Below are 21,399 nucleotides of genomic sequence, written 5' to 3'. Positions count from 1 at the left end.
GCAAATATGAGAATAAAAAAGAAAATATCCAGCCTTTTTCTTTATACAACCAAAGAAGAGCTGATAAAAGGAAACCTCCATTTTGTTCTTTCCTCTCTAGAGACAACTACCCACTTAGGAAGGATAACAGAAAAAAAAAAAAAAAAAAAAAAGAATTCCTCAGAAAGAAATCAGGTTTCATTCCTAAAACAAGTCTTCCCCAAAATACTTTTATTAGGTTGTTTAATATCTAATTTTTGATGCCTTAAAAAAATCATTTTTTATCAGTCTTAATTTTATCCTAAATTATGTCATCTTTTAATAGTCAGTTCTGATGTTAATAATTTACAGAGGAGGAATCTAAGGCACAGTGACAGAACGAGATGCAAATGGCAAAACTGGATTTTAAATCTAAAGATTCTGGCTCCAGAGTCTGTGTCCTAACCCCTCTGTTTCCTTGGAGACAATTGCTTCTCAAAAATTCAATGAGCTCACTAAGCCAGACTCTAAGTCATAAATACATACTGACTGGAAAATATAAGCTAATCTTACCTCAGAGTAATTTATATGATCTTTTTATTTCTTTTTTCCATCTAAACATTTTTTTTTAATTTTATTCTTCAATAGTTTCATAGAAGGGTAGGAAATTATATTACAATAATTTATATTGGGAGATCTAACTGGAAACAATTTGTTTCAAAAAAGTCACATAGAATCAGTGAAGTTAGCATTTTGGGGATACTTAAAGCGAGTGTCTATGACCCACGGGAAATATTACTGGAGCACTGTTATAAATAAACTATTCACAGGTAAGGCGATTTTTAGAAGCTGGTCATGGTAATGTCAGAATGGATTCTTATTTTTTCTTCTTATGTAAAGGTCTGTTGTTTGTTCCTGCACATGAAGAAACAACCCCCCTTTCTTTACTAATAATGCTTTTATTTTCCTTTGAAAAAGTCCCCCTTTTCTTCCATGATTGCATGCAGTCTTGTTGGGATTGCTAAACAAGGTCCCCCATCTTTTTCTTCCCTGTCATCATGTGACTTGGACTTGGCCTACAAACTCTGGTTCCCAGAAATATTAATCTTGAACAACACAGCACAGGGACAGAAAATTATATTGCTGAGTAGAGCTTTGAAAGGCCTATCCATTCATTCCTGCAACCCAGGGCCAAATTCATGGGCTTGTATCCTATGCAGTCACATAGGATCTGCTCTTACAATTGGTTTAATATTCTTTTATCACCATCTTGAAATTATCAATAATTTTTGAACAAGGAGACTTGCATTTTTATTTTTCACTGGGTCCTACTATCTCAGTTCCTTGAGATTACTATATTTCTGCTCTCCTTGAGGCCAAATTGATGACTACTTTATTTCTGTGAGCTACTGCATATCCTTACAAGAAACACTTTTTTTTTTTTTAAATAAAGTAAGCAAAAGTACGTTTCTGGAGCTTGTATCAAAGCATCCTATGTTGTATATTTGTCAGACCCAAGATTAAAGTGCAAAATGTAATATAGTTATTTCCAATGCCCTCACACCCTTTGGTGTATTCCTGTCATGTCCCTTTCTGTGATCTCCAGGTTTGCTTTAGAGTATGATTTCTCGCTGGATATTCAGAATTCATTATGGAGATGCTGTATTTCGTTTTGCACTTTCTAAGTCAGAGGCCATTCACTTTTTGTAATTTCCCTGTCAAAACACACTGAGTCTGTGTCTTGGCCCTCAGCACCCTGACCTCTCTCAGAGAATTAACACAGCCAATGTGCTGGGAGTTGATAAGGGACTGGTACAACATTTTTATGTTAACAGATTATTTTTATCCAGAAGGAATGACTTCACACACAACAATTTAGAGCATACTGTCTGCTCTAAACAGACATGGTGTGGCTTTAGATTTATCAAGTAATACTAAATAGGAAGACATATATTCTGTCTACTAATTTCTCCTGTATTTAGAAGGAAAAATGTATAGATGGTTTTAAGACTAGTGTTTTCTCATCTCTTTTCTCATCCAGGGAAAATAAAGTGGCTACAGGTCAGCACAAGAAAATTACATGAGCTTTGTTTTAATGTGGAATTACCCTGTTTTAAAATGGAGCTGCATGTGTTGGAAATTTTCTTTTGTGACATACGGCTTAAGTTTCTTTAAAGTCACTTTAACTTAGCTTCTCTTTTTTGTTCATTAGAAAGGTAAAAATTAATGGTTGTTTTCTGTGATTATTTTGTCTTTTAAATGAGAGACTATCTCCTATTCTCTAAGTATATTGCCCATTAAATTATCAACAGAAACTGTAGGATACGCTTTTCACCATTTCTTAAAAAACAATCTTTTTGGTATACCGAGGTATATCACTTGTTCCCCCTATACTTTCTCTAAAAAATTCTCTATAGGGTCGGCCCGGTGGCTCAGGTGGTTAGAGCATCATGCTCCTGACTCCGAAGGCTGCCGGTTTGATTCCCACATGGGCCAGTGGGCTCACAACCACAAGGTTGGCAGTTCAATTCCTCCAGTCCCATAAGGGATGGTGGGCTCTGCCCCCTGCAACTAAGATTGAACACAGCACCTTGAGCTGAACTGCCGCTGAGCTCCTGGATGGCTCAGTTGGTTGGAGTGTGTCCTCTCAACCACAAGGTTGAGGTTCGACTCTTGCAAGGGATGGTGGGTTGCTCCCCTTGCAACTAGCAACTGGACCTGGAACTGAGCTGCACCCTCCACAACTAAGATTGAAAGGACAACAACTTGACTTGGAAAAAAGTTTTGGAAGTACACACTGTTCTCCAATAAAGTCCTGTTCCCCTTCCCCCATACAATCTTAAAAACAATTCTCTATATACTACAAATTTACCTTGAGATAAACAAACATTTCAAGTGGGTCAAAATATTTTATTTTCTGTTTTGATGTTGTTTTAAGATTTAAAGCATTGTATTCCTAAATGACTTTAGTAATTTTAAATTGCACTTTTATAGAGTTAGTGATAGAAATATTTGGAATAGACTTATCTATAACTATCACTTAAAGGAAATCAAGAATAAACAAGAAAAGAAGAAAAAATATGTTAATCATATACAAACTGAGCATTCATTAAAAAAGTAAATAAATAAAAGATCTCTCTTTCGATTTTAAAAACCAGGCAGATTAGGCATTGGTGAGTGTAAATCTTCTACTCCTGGAATAATTTTGTTCCCTCTGTGCAATCAAATGATATTTGAATAAATCCCATTGATCCTAGAGGGATGTTAAGACATCAAAGCAATAAAGCGCCAGGCCTTCAAACTGGTTCATGTACTTTAAAAGATCTCCTGATTTTATATCTCAGCTACCTCATCTTACAAGAAAGAGACCAGGAAATATTAGTCTCCAAAATAGTCCAATCATTAAAGAAAGGTGACATATCTGCATTTTTTCTTATAATTTTGTTATTATCGACTGCTTTTTATGTCTATTAAAATGTTAACTGATGGCATTGGAGATTCATTTTTTTTTAATTTCATGATTGCAATGAAATACACTTCAGTCTACCATCCGTACTATACATCCTAGCATTATTTATTTATTTCATATTAATAAATTTGATATTATTTGTCTGCATATTATAAGCGGACATCTTTTTAAATCCACAACTATCTTCTTCACAGTAATATTGAAAGATTAAGTTTATTGTTGTATTGTTTAGATTAGTTATTGGTTTGACTTCTAGGTATTCTCACATTTTTAGAAGTAAATGGTAAATAAATAAAACAAAAGTTCTCTTTTCTAGCAACTGATGTAGATCAACATACTCCCTGTCATAATGTCAGACCTAGAAAACAAAATAATTTAAACTATGTAGATCATATTAAATTGATTAACTTACCTATACAGGTATGATATATGTAAAAAATGGTTATAAAGTAGTTTTATATAGTTGTTCACAGATGCACTTCCCAAATGTTGATGATGAGAAGATTGGGTGTCACATAAGAAGAGCACTAGATGTTTCAACTCAGACAGAATGGCAAGATCCTTGGAATCTTTTGTGATTACTGCTTCTTGAAATACCATATTTAAATTGATATTGTATGAGTAAATATGACTTTTTCTTCTGTGAAAAATACATCTTCCAACCAAAATCATACTAATCAATACGAATTGTATGGGATTCAAGTAAGGAATAATATAATTTAAAACATGAGATGAATACTTTAAGACCAACGACTCTAAAGCCAGTGGTTACTAATGCACACATCCTATGTGTTGAATTGATCTAGATTCAGTAATCTCATTTACTTTTATTTATAAATGTTTTCTGAGTGTTCACCTATAAAAAGTAGGTAAATACAGATAGAGATATCTGATATCTAGTTAGTATCCTAATCGGGCAATGCATGAATGTTGTACGCATCAGACACCATATACTGATATAATATTCCTTCTAAAATAGTTGTGTCAAGTGTTCCCATTGCAATTTGATGTTTGGGATAAGGTCTTAAAATAGAATGTTTTATTTCTTTTTTCAGAATGCATTCTCTTTTCTTCTTTCCACCGCAAGGGAAACTATATAGGCTGTTTGTTTATTTGTTTGTTTGTTTGATTTGACATAGCAGGGCTGGTATAGTCATCATCTAACAGACTAGAACGTTTCACATTAGTATTTAAATATAACTGGCGTATGATTTTTTAAACAACATGTCACAATCATTCTAATCATCCTAATTCACTTATAAAACAAATACATAAACCAATCAATATTAACTGTAGTAAAGAAAATAATAAAACAATTTAACACTTACTAATGCCTAGAGAAAGATACACACTCCCATTATGGTGTGATTTCTACCCTCAGTAAACAAAAACAAAATTTTACACATTGTTTCATTTTTTTCTTTACTACTGTTGATATTGATTGGTTTATGGTGTGATATATTTGATAAATCTAAAGCCACAAAATGTCTGTTTAGAGCAAACAGTATGCCCTGAATTTTGGTGTGTGAAGGGATGCAGTTAGAACACGTATCTATGTATACATTCATGGCAGAATAAAGAAAATTGATCACACCTTTATTATGGCCAAGTGCAGTAAACCTCCAAAATGCAGTTATTACAGATAACTACAGGAATCCAAGATTGTATCTTGGAAGCAGTGGTATTAGAGGCAGGATTGGATGTTAAAAGAATGCTCTCAGAACAAATGGGGTCAAGTGGGGAAAGAATCTCATACAAAGAGAATAAAATGAACAAAATTATGGGGTGAGGGTATTATTATAAAGAGGTAAAGATAAAAAGTAAAGATTGGAGTGGAATCATGGCAGATTTCACTTTGGTTGATAAAAAATTTGGCCCAGATAAAACTTTGGTTTTAGAGCTAATGAAACACTTTTGAAGTTATCTGAAGAGAGGAGTTAGATCGTTTCATTTTTTTTCTTTTAGAAAGATAACTCTGGAGGTGATATGAAGGAAGGCCTAGACTGATGATGGTTAGTTTTGAAAGATAATTTTTCAAACATAACTGATGCAGAAACACTTTGAAATATATGAGTGCTTTTCAAATGTAAAGTATTAAGAATCAATAGGGAAATACATACATGATTTATGTCAATACCAGTAGCACAATTTCAAATAGCAAGGATATTCCCATTATTGCATTTACTATTGATACACCTGCAGATCAGTGCTTTCTAAACTTGCTTGACAATAATAATCACCTGAAATATTAGTTTAGAAAATGAGTATCAAAACCCAGTGAACCAGAATCTCCTGATTAGGGACCTGGTAAGCTGAACTTTTAATAAGTTCTTTTAACTAAGGAGAATAATAGAAACACTGCTACCTACATCAGAGTTTCCCAACCTTGTTAAATGGAGATTCTGATACATTAGATTGTGCAGTGGACATCCTGGGTTTCTAACAAACTCTCAGATTATGTTAGACCTGCTGATCTACAGACCACACTTTGGGTAGCAAGGGACTAAACTGTCATTTCTCTCTGAAAGAGCAGCTTAAACGGGTTAGTATCATACATGTATTTTCTAGTTCTGTCCAAGTACCTAGAAGAAATGATAAACAAAAAGCAATACACACACCTAGCAACCCAGGTCTTGGTTTCTAAAGTCATTTTCATATTAAAGGAGTTGGGTCCTTGTTGAAGTAGTTGATTCCAGACTGGAGCAGGGGAATTACAGGAGGAGACTGCAGTTTCTTGTGTTGCTAGAAAGTAAATCAATGCTCAAAAAAGGAGTGTGATATATCAAAAGGGCACAGAAGCTAGCCTAACAAAAACTTCCAATGGTCAAAGATGAAGGATTTGGGCAACTGAATGAATAAAAACAGTATTGAATCGTATCTATTATATATATATATATATATAAGATTGAACTAATATAAATAATTGTGTAAATATAAAAATAGGAGGAAAGAACAGGGCTCCCTTAAAAATAATTCTAATTTCTCCAATTTCCAATAAGGCAAATAGAAAATCACCAGTAGAACACCACAATAATAATTGTTGGAGACAAGATCCATCCTGGATGCTAAAATTAGTGGGTAAAAATATGAGAAAAAGGGTATTTGCATAGTCTTAAAAATATCTCCCCCAGGATACGTAATATTGAAAAAGAGAACAGTAACTTTTAAGTGGAGAAACGTGATGGGCAACATCTTAGCCAAATTATCAAGGTTAACATCACCAGTAATAGACATATCAACATCATGGTTGATATTAGACTACCTTTTTGCCAAATATTAACCTCAATGTAAAGAGAAAAAAAAATCAGAGAACTCCAAATTGAGGGATGATTTGCAAAATACCTGACCAGTACTCCTCAAAAGAATGAACACACACACACACACACACACACACACATACAACATTTGTATAGTTTTTCATTATATATACATCTAGTTTTATATCATCTATTAATGATGTACATTTTGTTATCATACTAGATAGACTCTAAGGTGGCCCCTAAGATCCTACCCCCTGGTGTTTGTTCATGCTTTATATAATCTCTTCCCTTGGAATGTGGGTGGAACCTGTGAATATGTTGGGTTATTGTGATTCATCTGATAATCAGCTGTCTTTCAGTCAATAATAATAATAAAATAATAATAACAGCAATCATAATAATAATTTTAAAAGCCTGTACTGATAGGACTGACACAGAGGAGCCATTAGAAGATAAAGCATCAAAGAGGTGTGTAACTACTGGCCTTGAAGTTCCCCAAGGAAACCAATTCTGCCAATGACTACCTCATCTTGGAAGAAGAGCCTCAGATGAGACTTGAGCTGGCCAACACCATGATTGTAGCTTTGTGAGTCCCTGAACAGTAGAGTCAGCTAATTCCTCTCCAAATTCCTTACCCATACAAACTGTGATTCTTGACCAAAACACCTTGGACGAAAAATACTATACGTTAAATACACTTATGTTACTGCCAATCCAATGATTTAATTTTCTTAATAGTACCTTCTATATTAGAAATGAAAGAGCATCCTTCTTTTCAAAATTATTGAAGGGGTTATTCTAATTATTTTATTTCCATTACAGTATTTATTGTTTCCTCATTTTACACATTGATAGTAGAATATAATGTTGAATTGATATTTATGTGAAGGAATACAAAGTCACAAAAAACTGCATTTTTATAGATAGAAGAGCTTTTTGTAGACAATCAATATTACTCTTTCCATAGACAGATACATTCTATTCACAGATACTTGACAGCTAATTATATTTCATATATTATATACTTTCTCACTTAATCCATACAAATAGATTAAAATTTTAAAATATAATTTTAAATGACTGAATAAGATTTTCATCATTTGCAGATGCCAAAAAAATTTTAAGAATGATAAAACTGTGTCAAGTACTATGAAGGGTCTGATATTTTACTCTATTTGTTAAGTAACAAGTGAACCAGTCATTTTAGTGAATGCTGGCAGAAGAGAGGACTTTTATTACGCACAGGAATAGCGGTAGCTAGAGAATCAGTATTTTCTTGAGGCTCTTCCTTAAGCCTAATTCTCCCAAGTGATTCAAAGATGAGTGTAACATCTGCAAACAAAGTGGGTATGTTATAGGAGAGTGTGATCTTAGGGAAGTTGAGTCTTTTATAATAGCCAGTCAGCACTCCTGTCTTTTGTTGCAGAGAAAGAAACTATGTCATGTTTTCAAGGCTAAAAGCCATAAAAAAGATATTGCCTTTTCCAAGCCTGATTGGCACACAAACAGGCATTCTTGAAAAGATATTAAACATATAGTCATGGACTGTAAACTACAGTATAGGGAATATAGTCAATGGTATTGTAACAGCTATGTACAGTGTCAGATGAGTAGTTGACACTCAACAAGTTGAGACTTGTTGAGGTTATTGCTTTGTGAGGTGTCTAAATGTCTAATCGCTGTGTTGTTTTGTACACCTGAAACTAATAAAAAAAACTGACAAATATAGAGCATGAGGCACACACACACACACACAGACACACAGACACACAAAGAAAGGCCGTATGTTTATTTGCAAAACTTACATAAATGTGTTAGACCCATGGGGAACTATCTTTCAATGAAGCTTTATGAGTCGTAGTATGCGTCCCATCATCATATATTCACTGTGTAACGAAAGAAAACAAGACGCATCCATTTTTTCATGTTTAGGAAATCAGCATTCCCAGTGTTGTTTGTCTTATAAATTTGTTTCTGGTATTGACTGTATCTTCTGAGTTTTGTTTCTTATTTTTTAAATGCATAAGCCAGGGCTTCATTTCAGCTTTTCTGTTCCAGTTCATTTTGAGATATCTGTATCAACATTTATTTGCCAGAGCTTGATGTGATAAATCCCAGCAAGGACAACTGTGGACACCAGTAGGTAGATTTTTCAAAATTTGAAACTTTCAGGGGTCTCATATATCATATTTGGAAATAAAATCCTTGCCATACTAATATGATTGTTTATATTAGTAATTGTAAATAATGAAGTTTTTCTATTGTCCACATAAAATGAAATGAATTTTTTTCTAGAGTAAATATGTGTCTTTCCACCATTGAATTCAAAAAGTCATATCACACCTCTGAGCAAAGGGCCATAATGACTTCAATGAGATGATATCAGTATTTGTACAACATACCCTAATGCTATAATAAATAGCACCTGCTTTGATAGAAAATAAAGATTTCATTACCTGTTCTTTATTGTCTCAGAAAACAGATTAATATAGCCAACAAAACATTTTCAATGTTTTATACAGCTGTGCTTATTCATTCATTTACCAATTATTTGTTGAGTGCCTGTGTCCAGTTTGTAGCAATTTTCCTATACTTTTTACTTTTAAATGTGAGCAAATCATCACAGCAAGCCAATATGGCTCTCAGAGAAGCTATCTGGTCTATCTAGTGAGACAATTTTATATTAAAAATACATTGTTTTGTTTCATAAAACTGGACATATAATACACAAATTAAGTTTGGTTCAAGTTGTGATCTAATGTTTTGAGATATAATTGATGCCAAATTTAAATTCAACAATAATGATGTGACTATTGCTTCCTTTTCTAGTACTGTAAATATTCTTAAAGATACGTTTTTGCAAATAAGTGCATGACATAAACAATACAGTGATAGCACAAATAATCCAGTGATTACAATATTGGTGGAAATATACAGAGAAAAAATATAAATACTTTAGATCTGTACTGTTTAATAACATAGATTCTAAACACAAGTGGCTAAATTTAAATAATTAAAATTAAGTCAAATAAAAAATTTAGTTCCTCAACCAAACTTGCCATATTTCAAGTGCACAAGGGACACTTTTGACATCACAGTGAATATTTCAATAGCATAGAAGTTTCTTCTGGACAGTGTTGTTCCAGATACGAACATGTAAAGTGTCCTTTAAGAGTTCCTAAAACAGTACGGCATCTGGGTGCAAGTTCAGTAAATGTCTGATTATTCTGAGAATATATTTTACAGTGTATTCATGTATTTAATTTCATAAATTACATTGAGATCATTACAGCAGTTTAATTGCATATCAGGGAGCTATAAACACATTTTATTTCTAATGTTTTAACTTTTTAAGGCTATGGCTCATTTGGTAGACTACTGAAAGGAGCCCAAAGGACCCATTTACTACTTTCCCACAAAAGTTCATGTCTGTGATCAACTATATAGTCTTCTGATATTTTATATTTTACTCACATTTTTCTAATTGAAAAAAAAAAAGATCTAATTGAAATAGAAAACTCACTAGACAACCGAAGTTAAAGGATGGATAACAAAATAAAAGGTCTGATAATAGGGAGTAGCGTCTATTTATAAGAAAAATATTCTAAAAGCCTTTAAATTTCAATTTCATACATAGTAGGTCTGACAATTAAGTTCACAAACTTATTGCAACGATGTGGCTAACCTTTTTTTATTTCAGAGGGATTATTCATTATCAATTTGTACCAACTGGACTAACAGTTAACCAAGTTTACTATTTGGAAGTGCTGAAAAGGCTGCGTGAAAAAGTTGGATGACCTGAACTTTTTGCTAACAATTCTTGGCTCTTGCATCATGACAATGCACCAGCTCACAGGGCACTGTCTGTGAGGGAGTTTTTAGCCAATAAACAAATAACTGTATTGGAACACCCTCCATGATCTGGCCCCCAATAACTTTCTTTACCCAAAGAGAAAGGAAATATTGAAAGGAAGACATTTTCATGACATTCAGGACATCAAAGTTAATACGACGACAGCTCTGATGGCCATTCCAGAAAAGGAGTTCCAAAATTGCTTTGAAGGGTGGAGTAGGTGCTGGCATTGGTGCATAGCTTCCCAAGGGGTGTACTTTGAAGGTGGCTATAGTGATATTCAGCAATGAAGTATATAGTATTTTTTCTAGGATGAGTTCACAAACTTAATTGTCTGACATCATATTTATATATAGTATATATACATAGAGAGTAGGCATATATATATTTGTATATAAATTACATATGCAAAATATAATTTATCTTTGAGGTATAATATACTTTCGGAAAATAACTTATGTCGATATTCCTTATTAAAATATCAAAAACTTCCCTGAAGTAAAACTATATCATAATTTCAATATCTGCAAAATATTTTACAAATACAATAATATAGTAACAGCTAACAGTTCTTTAATTCCTACTGTGGGACAGACCCTATCTATGTGCTTTATATTAAATGTCTCCTTAATGATCTATATGTACTTCTACACAGCTATGGAAGATCTTAACTCCCCTGGAATCCTCATTTGTACCAAAAAATAGCTATTTCACAGGAAAATGAGTAATAAAACAAATAGCTTTTAACTAGACCAGTTCAGTGAATAATAATGGCCTTAATATTCTAAACACATAAGACCCAGGAGAGCAATTTAGAATATAACTACATAAACAAATCTCACATTTGTTTTACCAAACTACATCTCAGTCAGAATAATTTGCTCTTCACAGTAAAGAAAAAAAAAAACTATAAGGCAGTTTTTACAAAATATTTTATCTCTTTCGTTAATGGCACAATTACAGAATCTACAGTAAAAGTATAATTTCAGTCTCGATATTTATAGCTTATAAAATGAATATAAAACACTTAATCACTAGCTTTTTCTTTGATTTTAATGTGTCTGAGACTTGTGAAGTACAAGAGGAAAAGAGGCTGTCTTTTCTTCTTGAAAGAAAGTACAAGGAGAAATTCTTTATACTTTTCATGTCATATGAATTAATCAGCATTATGTGTCAAAAAGAAAATTTCATGACTAGTTATGAAAGTAACATTTCAGGTTCCAGTAAGTAAGGAATACGATTAATTAAAAAGAGAAGAAATGGATAAAAAAAAAAATGATGGGAGTTTCACTGAAACATTCAGAATTAGAGAGCTTTAACAACAACAAAAAATGCAAACCTTCAGGTTTGATCAAAAGTTTATGACTTCAAATTTATGAGTCAATTGAATAATACATGTCCAATTAAAAGATAGATGTGTGTGGTATCTTAATATTTTTTTGAATATGCAATCATATTCATCATTCTGAACTTGAATACCAACAAAGAAAAGGAGTGAACCATTTCACGGTTCACTTCATACGTCAGCCCTTTGAAGGGAAAAAGGAGGAAAATGTAGCATTTACTAAGCTATTAAAAATATTTTAGGTTTATTTTATTCACATTGATACTCTTAAAATTTGCAGAGATAAGTGGGTCATTAAACAGAGTCAGGAGAAAGGGCCATACAATGATCTTTAAATACTAAATATCAGAAGATTATAGCTTTTCAATGAACTCATCAATTAAGTTTTCAAATCTAGATTAAATATTAAATAGATGGCCATTAAGATTGGCAAGAAATTCTACCAGTAGATAGGAATATGTTTTATTATAACCAATGTTTTCAAACCAGGCAAAAATATTTGGTTTGGGGTGTGTGTGTGTGTGTGTGTGTGCGCGTGCGTGCGCGCGCGCGCACGCGCGCGCAAGTACATGTCTACACATGTGTATGTACATATTGTTTTGAATGTCAATTACATTTTGTCTTTAACTCTGAGTTTAGTACTTGTCACAGTTGACGTCCTAGGGATCATGCTCATACTACGCCAATGCTGGCTCACATTATTTCTCAAATAGAGAAATGAAAAGATAGAAGCATAGATGATGCCTAGCAATTATCATTATTATCATTGTAATCTTTATCACTCTTAAAATCAATCGAGTGTTTTATATGTGACAGTCTCTTGGCCAGGAGCTTGACATATATTATCTTATTTCTTAAGAGAAACCTATGAGCTAGATTCAATTGTTACTTCCATTTCGCACAAGGTAAAGTTGAGAACACTTATTTATTGTGTTCAGTGTCCATGGTCTTCCTCCTTCTCCTAAATGTAAACTATAGATAGCAGGGTCATTCGTCTGCTCTTTTCACTGATCTGTCACAATTGCCTAAAACATACCTAACATACAGTAAGCATTAAAAAAAAAAAGTTGACAAACGAATGAAGAATGTCCATTTGTTTGTGCCCTATGATGTTCAATAAAACAAATCAAACAAAATAACTGTGGTGAATTTTCTGTTTATTTCTCAAATAGTTACCAAAATCAGTGCACACGAATCTCTACTACCCCTGCTTAGGACCTTTCTTTGCATTTATCCACCCCTGTCCTTTTTTCCGTTTATCAAGATCCTTGAATAACATGTCAATTTTCAGAAAGCAATGTGAAAATTAAACATCTTTAACATCTTTAAAAGTGCTTAAGTAGGGAGTCAACATTTACAAAACGTAGCTTTGGAGTGAGCACTAGATATTGAGTCCACCTTAACCTTCAGTGTGCTTAAGTATTATTATTATTATTTTTAATTCATGTATTCATTTATTTATTTTTACAGTCAGTCACCTTTATTCCAGGGTTAAAACAAGGCCAGGTACACAACATACAGGAGCACAGGACAGAGCAGTCTCAGCAGAACAGGGGTGGGAGGGCAGGTTATTCTTTTTAGATTATTTTGCCTTACGGAGAAATGAGTAGACTGTTGAAAATGACCCTGTCTTCCTTCTCCCATCCATCCTCATGCTCTCCTCTCTTCAAAGGAAGGTTCCTTATTCTTTCTCATTCATATTCTTGTTCTTGCCCTCTTATTTAACATAGCCTGACTGGAAAGACAATTTATGTTCACTTCTCCTTCCCGATTCTATACATATCTCTCCTGGAGGGAGAAGCCAAACAGAGCTTGGGGAACTTCGAAAGGTCCTTCAAGGCAAAACAGTGGAGTCCCTGAGGTGTATGTGTGAAGGCCAGTGTCCGCAGCAGTGGCCAGAGGGGACAAGCAGGCTGGGCTGGGCTAGGAGGAGAGGGTGTTCTCCAACCAATCTGGCTTCTTCCTTCTTTCAAACAGCCAGCCCTCCTCTCCCACTATAGTTTTGCTCCTACATTCTAAAAGCCCCTAACTTACTTTCTCTAAATAGTCCAGTTGAGATGGTGTGAATTTAATAAGAGTTTTCTTTTTTGTTTTGACTATGTAGCAATTTGACTCTGCAGCTCCCTTCACTGTGGCATTCCCCTCTCACCCCGCTCTGGCCTATGCAATAAGTTAATGCTAGACATCACAAAAAAGGGCTGACATGGCAGTGCCAGTTCAATAAACATATATGTAGAATATGTATGTACACACAGTTAGCACGGTCAGCGTGGGAGGGGCATCTTGGGACAAGCAGAAGGCTGAGGTCACTGGACTCTAGGGATTTGGCTAGGAGGTGCTCACAAGCCCAAGACGTCAGGGTATTGAGGGAGAGGGGTTACTAAGTCCCCTCCTGGATTGAATTGGGAATCAGTGCGAAGGAAAACACTGTAGTTCCCTTCTTTCAGGCTTGGGGTGTTCTAGACCAGGGATACAGGGAAGGTTGCCTACAATAACCACAGTGGGACCCTGTAGGTGGGAGAATTGAAGTTAAAACCTAGGAATATCATTCCACAACCTCCCTAAGTTTGGGGTCAGTCAGTACGTGCAATGGTCTGAGTAGGAATTAAAGAGAGGAAAGGGGGTTTCTCAGCCCCATCTCAGGCTCAGTGGAGCACTGTCCCAGCAGGCTCTCCAGAGCACATGTGGGTGGTGGTATCTAATGCTGGGTGCTCTGTGGGGTTTGAACTTTGAGGTCAGGAAAGGATCCAGTGGTCCTCTGTCATTAGATCCCTGGCTCATACCCATCCAAGGCCCCTAAAGGGTACAGCATGAGGTACAAACACTGAACTCTGGCTTTGCCCCTCCCAGGTGGGGGTTGGGGAGCCTTTTCACCTTCCCTCCCACTGCTTTTCATTAGATCCACCTACCTCTCCTGTGCCTCATCCCTACCTCAGCTCTTCAGTGTTGGATAATGCAGGTCCTTTCTGCTCCCACACTTGAGACTTGGGTGGAGAAAGGAAGAACGGGAAGTAGGAGGAATATATCCATTTCTAAATGCATAGAAATAGCCTCCACCTCCCCCTAGAGTGGGGAAACAGTCCCCAGCCTCTGACCCCCCAGCCCTTCACAAGAAAGGGAGCAACATGAGCTAGACACATAGATAGACAGCCAGAGTGTGTGCGCGCACACACGTACAGTAAAGGGGTTAGAGCCAGGTTAGTAAGTGGGTAGATATGGGGGCGTGGCCTTACCCCCGCCCCTCGAGGATGGGGAAGGGAGTGGTCTGATGAAGGTCCAACCTTCCTCCCTCCTCCTTCCCCTTGCTCAGGCTTTCTTCCGTGGAGGAGCAAATTTGATGATCTCTTCCTCAGAAGGCTGCGGGATAATAATGTCTGTACTTTTGGGCACTGGAGATACCAGTTAGCTTGCTGTCCAGCTCATCCTTTCCAGAGATCTTCAGAACACGGGTTCTATAGCCAACCTCCATAGCGAGTAGGTCAGGACCGTGAGAGAGCTGAAAGATGTGCTTGATGTAGGAGAGGTTGTCTTGGTCTAGCTTGTTGGGGCTCTTCAGGAAGCTAAACCAGGCACTGCCTGGTGTGATCTCCTTCTCACCAGGGACGTCCTCCTTGCAGACCGATTTGTGCTGCTCTAGATCTTCAAGGGTGATGTTGTTGGTCAGGTTCTGGAGGAGGGTGCCATACTCAGCCATGACGCCCCGGGGCTTAGTGCGCAGGGTGCGGACACTCCAGCACCCGTGATTCCTGGGCAGCGAGCATCGGGCGGCTCCTCCTTGGCCCCACTGCTGCGTAGCTTCCACCGCGGAGACCCCATAAGTATTATTTTATGCCTGAAAATTTGAAGGTCTTAAGTGCATTCCTCCCTTCAAATTGTGTCATCTTTTGAACTGAAATTTAGTTTAGAGGGAGGGAGACGGCAAGTTGAATTTCAAGATGCATGTTTAAGAAGGGGGTTATATGCATTCAATAGTCTCTGTTAATGGGTTGATTTATGTCTCCAAAATTTATATGTTGAAGTACTAATCCCCGGTACCTCAGAAGGTGACTTGATTTGGAAATTGGGCTGTTGGAGATGTTAAGAGGAGGTCCTAATGGAGTAGAGTGGGCCCTACAACTATATAACTAGTATTCTTATAAAAAAAAGGAAATTTAGAGACAAACAGCAAACAAGGAGAATTCCACATGAAGATGAGGGCAGAGATCAAGGTGATGCTTCTACAAGCCAAGGAAGGCCAAAGATTGCCACTAAACCAAAATCTAGGGGAGAGGTGTGGAACAGAATCTTCCTCGCAGTTCTCAGAAGGAACCAGCCCTGTCAACACCTTCATCTTAGACCTGTAGCGTTCAAAACTATGAGACAATAAATTTCTGTTGTTTATGCGACCCACTTTGTGGAACTTTGCTACAGCAACTGTGACAGACTAATACACCTGTCTTTCTTAGATTTCATTGAATTTATCATGTTCAAGAGTCACCGACTCTTATCAGTCAGATAAGATTTAGTATATCAAATATTGAGGTACACATCAAAATGTACATGGATGTCCAAAACAGCCAACGATTTTATTGCTTTTTAGACACCAAGTCAACAATGGTAACTATTCTAACTTTTTGGTTAAAATGTAGTACATTTCAAAACATATGAGGCACCCATAACTAAATGCATAACTAAAACCATATGCAAAATCTAGCCCCCACACACAAGATTGGAATTAATTATCTGTTCCCCTCCACTAGCAATGATTATGATGGTTTATTATAATTATTCATTTCATCACCAACAAACATATAAACAGAAAAGTCATGAAAATATTTTCAGGCCAAAATTTATCTGTAACAATATTTTTTAAAAGACAGTTATTTTATGTGTAAATGTAAATGCTCATCCTGTGTCTGATGCCAGTGGTATTATTTATATATTATACTCAGTTTGTCTGCCTGAGTGTTGCATTAACCCTCAAAATTTGAGATGACCTAGTATTTTTTCAGAGCAGAATAGTATATAGACCACTAAACATTATTACCTCTGAGAAACATAATAATTTCAGGAAATGAAGCATTAAATTAGGATTTTTTTATCCCTTTTTTGCTGCATATCCATTTCATTGATTTTCTATGAAATGATGCATAGCACTTTAAGAACAAAAGTAATAAAAAGTTATTTATAGACATATTAAGAAATAGTTTGCTCATAATCATACAGTGAAATAGTGAGATATAAACTCTATTCAATGCAAGTATAGTAACAACTGGCAGATCGTTACCTCTGGCAGAGAGCAGATAAACTCATAACTTTTGGATAATATACTCCAAATGTATACAGTTATCTCTTATATATTTAAACATTTCAAAATCATTCTATATTTATCCAAAAATTATACTTACTTTCCTTCAGAGACAAATTTCTGAACAAAAAGAAATTATGAATAATAGGTGTCTATACATTATAAGAAATATAGCACCATTTCACAGGACTCCTATGAGTCAAAAAATTCATCACAAGAGAAAAAGCATGAAGTACTTTAACATTAAATTTAGCATAATATGTTAATTATAGTTGCCTACAAATAAGTTTAAATACTATGAAACAAGGAATATACTGATAAGATATGTTGTAGTGATCAAATTATGATTACTGTCTCAAACTCGGAAAAAATATACAAAACATGCACCAAAACTGTTGGCCAGTTTAACCATATTGAAACTAATAAGTCTAGAAAATTTTAAAAGCTCATTTACATTTTCAGCAATTGACCAGAGAACATACATTTTTTTTTTATATGAAAACCATGAACACATAACCAAGATTCTCAAGCTGTTCCTGGTTTCCTGTCTCATCCGCATTGAGGCAAGGCTCAAAAAGACATGGTGATGGAGTGCTACCAGCCAATTTTCCTTATGAAGAAAAATGGAAGTAAATTAATTACATTGTAGACTGGATTTGTAGTCTTGTATACACATTATATTCTAGCCCATATATATATATATATATATATATATATATATATATATATATATATATATATATATGGGCTAGAATATATACATATACATAGAATATATACATATACATATATACATATGTATATACATATATATATGTATATATATATATATATATGGGCTAGAATAGAATGTGTATACAAGACTACAAACTGTGATTTAAATTAAAATAGTTGCACCTCTAGAGTCTGAGTATATACATATATATATATATATATACACATATATATATATATATATACATTTCAAACATTTTTTGTTTTTCTTAGGTTGTTTTGATTTGTGAAGAGATAGAGATATCAGATTTGATAAATAATTTGAAGAATTAGAGCTATCAGCTTTAGTAGTCCATGTTTATACTATTGTACACATTATGTACAGCAGGATTCACACTTGTGTATCTGGTTTCACAAAATTCAACATATGTTAGTCTGAGCCATATATTCTTGACCCTCTGCCTCATGATACGCATTAATGCTATAACAATATACTAAGCACACTGTATATATCATCTCTAATTCTCATAACAAACACCATGTATTTATTATTATATTTGTTTTACATATGTTGGAACTAAAGTTCGCAGAGCTTAATTGAATTGCTCAAAAATCATAGAGAATAAATTGTAAAGATGGGACTCAAACTGTGATTTAAATTAAAATAGTTGCACCTCTAGAGTCTGAGTTCTTTCCCAATATACATGGGCAGCCACAAAGAGAGTAAAACAGTCATGAAAGAATAATACAAGGCTCAAGAATGTTTGTCGGGAGGTAGATGGCTGAGACAAACAGAAAAAGGAACATAGGTTTTCTAATCTTTCACAGCTGTTTTGAATCTTATCCTCAACATTTACTAAATGCATGAACTTCAATAAGTTACTTGGCAGGTAAGGCTCAGCTCATCTGGGAGGATCATGAAAATAATATACCTATTCATAGAATTACACTAACAATTAAATTTGAGCATCCATGTGAAAGCTGTTGGCATAAAGCCTATCAGAGATAACATTCAATACTTTACTTCTTTCCTTCTCAGTAGTTAAGGGATTGATATTAGGTATTAGGTCTGATGATAAGTATCAAAGGGTCAGCACACTTTCTTCTCCCCTTTCATTGCCTCAAGGAGTCACTATTCAAAGGTACTGAGTTAATGGCTAGGAAGAATAGACCTGGGTACTAATTTCTGTTCCTAAATTATCTGCATGCAGGTTTTTCCTTCCTCCATTCCCCTGTGGCTACTCCCTGGAAAGCAAAAAGTGTTTTTGGAGAGTAGTTTGGTACCACCCATCAAAATGTGAGATAGGTACATACTGTGAGCCATTACATTTGTAGGAATAAATCCGTGGAAATCCTTTCACATATGCCAAAGAGTAGGTGGACAATGTTAAAATATACATTAATAAAGACTTTGATGAATCATTTGTCAATTCAGCATCACCTTTTTTTCATCCATGTTCTCTCCTACAATACAGGGGAAGAAACTGGGAGCTATCCTTCCCAAATTTCCATAGTGCCAGCAAATTGTGACAGTGAAAACCACTTGAATGAGATTTGGGATGTGAAACAGTAAAATAAGCCATTATTCTCTGGTACTGCCGAGGACAGGCACAAGGGTATTGGGAGACAGCAGGCTGAAGACGTGGGGTTTTGCCAGTAGCTTTCAGGCATCCTCCTGAGAATTAAACCCTGTATACTACAGGTAGCACAGATTTGCAGCACCAACTCATCTGCTCTTCCTGCACTTTCAGGTGTGATAGGGAGCACTGAGGCTCTCTAACACTTGATGACCCAACCACTGCATAAGCCTCTAATTTCTTATATTAAATGTGATATATAGATGATGTATACAGAACTGTACACTTGAAACCTATGTAATTTTACTGACCATGGTCACCCCAATAAATTTTAATTAAACTTTTTTTTTTACTCTAAATACTTGGAGTGGCTTCTATTTTTTATGACAGAACTGTGACTGATATACTTGTAATATGTTGGGAGATAATTCCCATGAGTCTACCATTTTTCCATAACTTCTGAACAAAGGGCATTAACAGCTTTGTGCAAGAATGTTTGCAAAGCTACTGCAAGGCAGGTAACAGGTTGGCTTACTTTCCAGGGTATTAAAGCTAGAGTCTCTTCTCCCCAGAGGCAATCCAGAGAGAGAAAGTCAGTGTCTCCCTTCAGGAAAAAGGGCAAATTCGATTCCTGACCCAGTAATATAGATGATATTTCTCTGTGGGGCAAAGATTGGGCAGGTTTGTCAACAGATCTTTATAAAATTAGAGGTGTTCCTTCTCTGTGACAAAGAACCCTGTGTGCACAGTACTCACCTGGACTCTTTCTGTATTGCTTCCATGGGCCTTGCGGAGTCCAGGGAACCAATGCATACATGAACATCATGCTGTTTGTTGTGCCATGAGTAATAAATTGTCTAGATCCACTCAGGCTCATTGTTTCCTATCTACTAAATTCATAAAATATGGCAAGCTGGCCTAGCCTTTGCTTGCTGTTTTGTAACTGCTTGGCAACTTGGAAATATACTGGAATGGCAGGTGTGACTAAAAGTAATAAGATCGATATACAAAATGAAAATTGGGCAGCTGAGATGCCACAATTAAAATGCAGATATTGTTAAATTGAACCAAGCTGCAAGACCTAACTATAAACTGCCTACAAGAAACCAACTTAAAGTACAAAGGCATTAAATGATTAAAAATAAAATGTTAAAGAATATATAGCCTGCAAATGCTAATCAAAAGAAAGCAGGAGAGGCTATATTAATACTAGTCAAAATAGACTTGAGAATAAATACTATTACCATGTATAAAGAAGGTTGTACATAGATCACTGATTCAAGAGAACAGAAAAATCCTAAACGTTTTTGTACCTATTAACAGAACTTCAAAATACATGAAGCAAAAACTGACAGAATGAAAATCCATAATTACGGTCAAATATTCCAAAACCTTTCTCTCAATACTGATAGAAAAAGTAGACATAAATTCATAGAAGACTGGAACAACACAATCAATGAACTTGACCCACTGGAAATTTATAGACCACTCCATCCAATAACAGTACAATATTCATCATTTTCAACTTCACGTGGAACATTAACCAAGAGAGACCATACTCAGCACTGTAAAACAAATCTTAATAAATTCAAGTCATGAAAAGTATGTTCTCTGACCAAATATAATTAAAAAAGAAATTGGTAACAGAAAATCCCTAAATGCTTGGAAAACAAATTAACACTATAAAATAACCCATGAGCCCCATAAGAAAACAAAATAAAAAATAGAAAATTGTTTTAACTAAATGAAAATAAAATACAACATATAAAAATGTATTGGATATTTCAAAAGCAATACTTAGGGGGGAATTTAGAGCACTATACATCTGTATCAGAGAAAAAGAAAGGTCCTAAATAAACACATCTAGCTTCCAACTTATATTGTTATAAAAATAAGAGCAAATGAAATGTAATACAAGCAAAAGAAAATAAATAAT

The 21,399-nt window shown here is 35.0% G+C and overlaps 2 protein-coding genes across 6 annotated transcripts in view; both read right to left on the bottom strand.

Annotated features, from left to right (window-relative positions):
• The window catches only part of CCSER1 (coiled-coil serine rich protein 1), a 1,122,213-nt gene that overhangs the window by 732,313 nt on the left and 368,501 nt on the right, over positions 1-21,399 (bottom strand). The gene's annotated exons all lie outside the window — the stretch shown is intronic.
• Positions 15,235-15,579, bottom strand: LOC308501195 (astrocytic phosphoprotein PEA-15-like; the record flags this gene model as incomplete). Its single annotated transcript, XM_081057125.1, has 1 exon — positions 15,235-15,579. The coding sequence occupies one exon, from the start codon at positions 15,577-15,579 to the stop codon at positions 15,235-15,237; it is 345 nt and encodes a 114-aa protein (XP_080913251.1).

This window comes from Rhinolophus hipposideros, assembly GCF_964194185.1.
Source record: "Rhinolophus hipposideros genome assembly, chromosome: 1".
In the NCBI taxonomy this organism is placed as follows: Eukaryota; Metazoa; Chordata; class Mammalia; order Chiroptera; family Rhinolophidae; genus Rhinolophus; species Rhinolophus hipposideros.
Note: the sequence above shows the minus strand (reverse complement) of the source record. Positions and strands in the feature narration are given on the sequence as shown.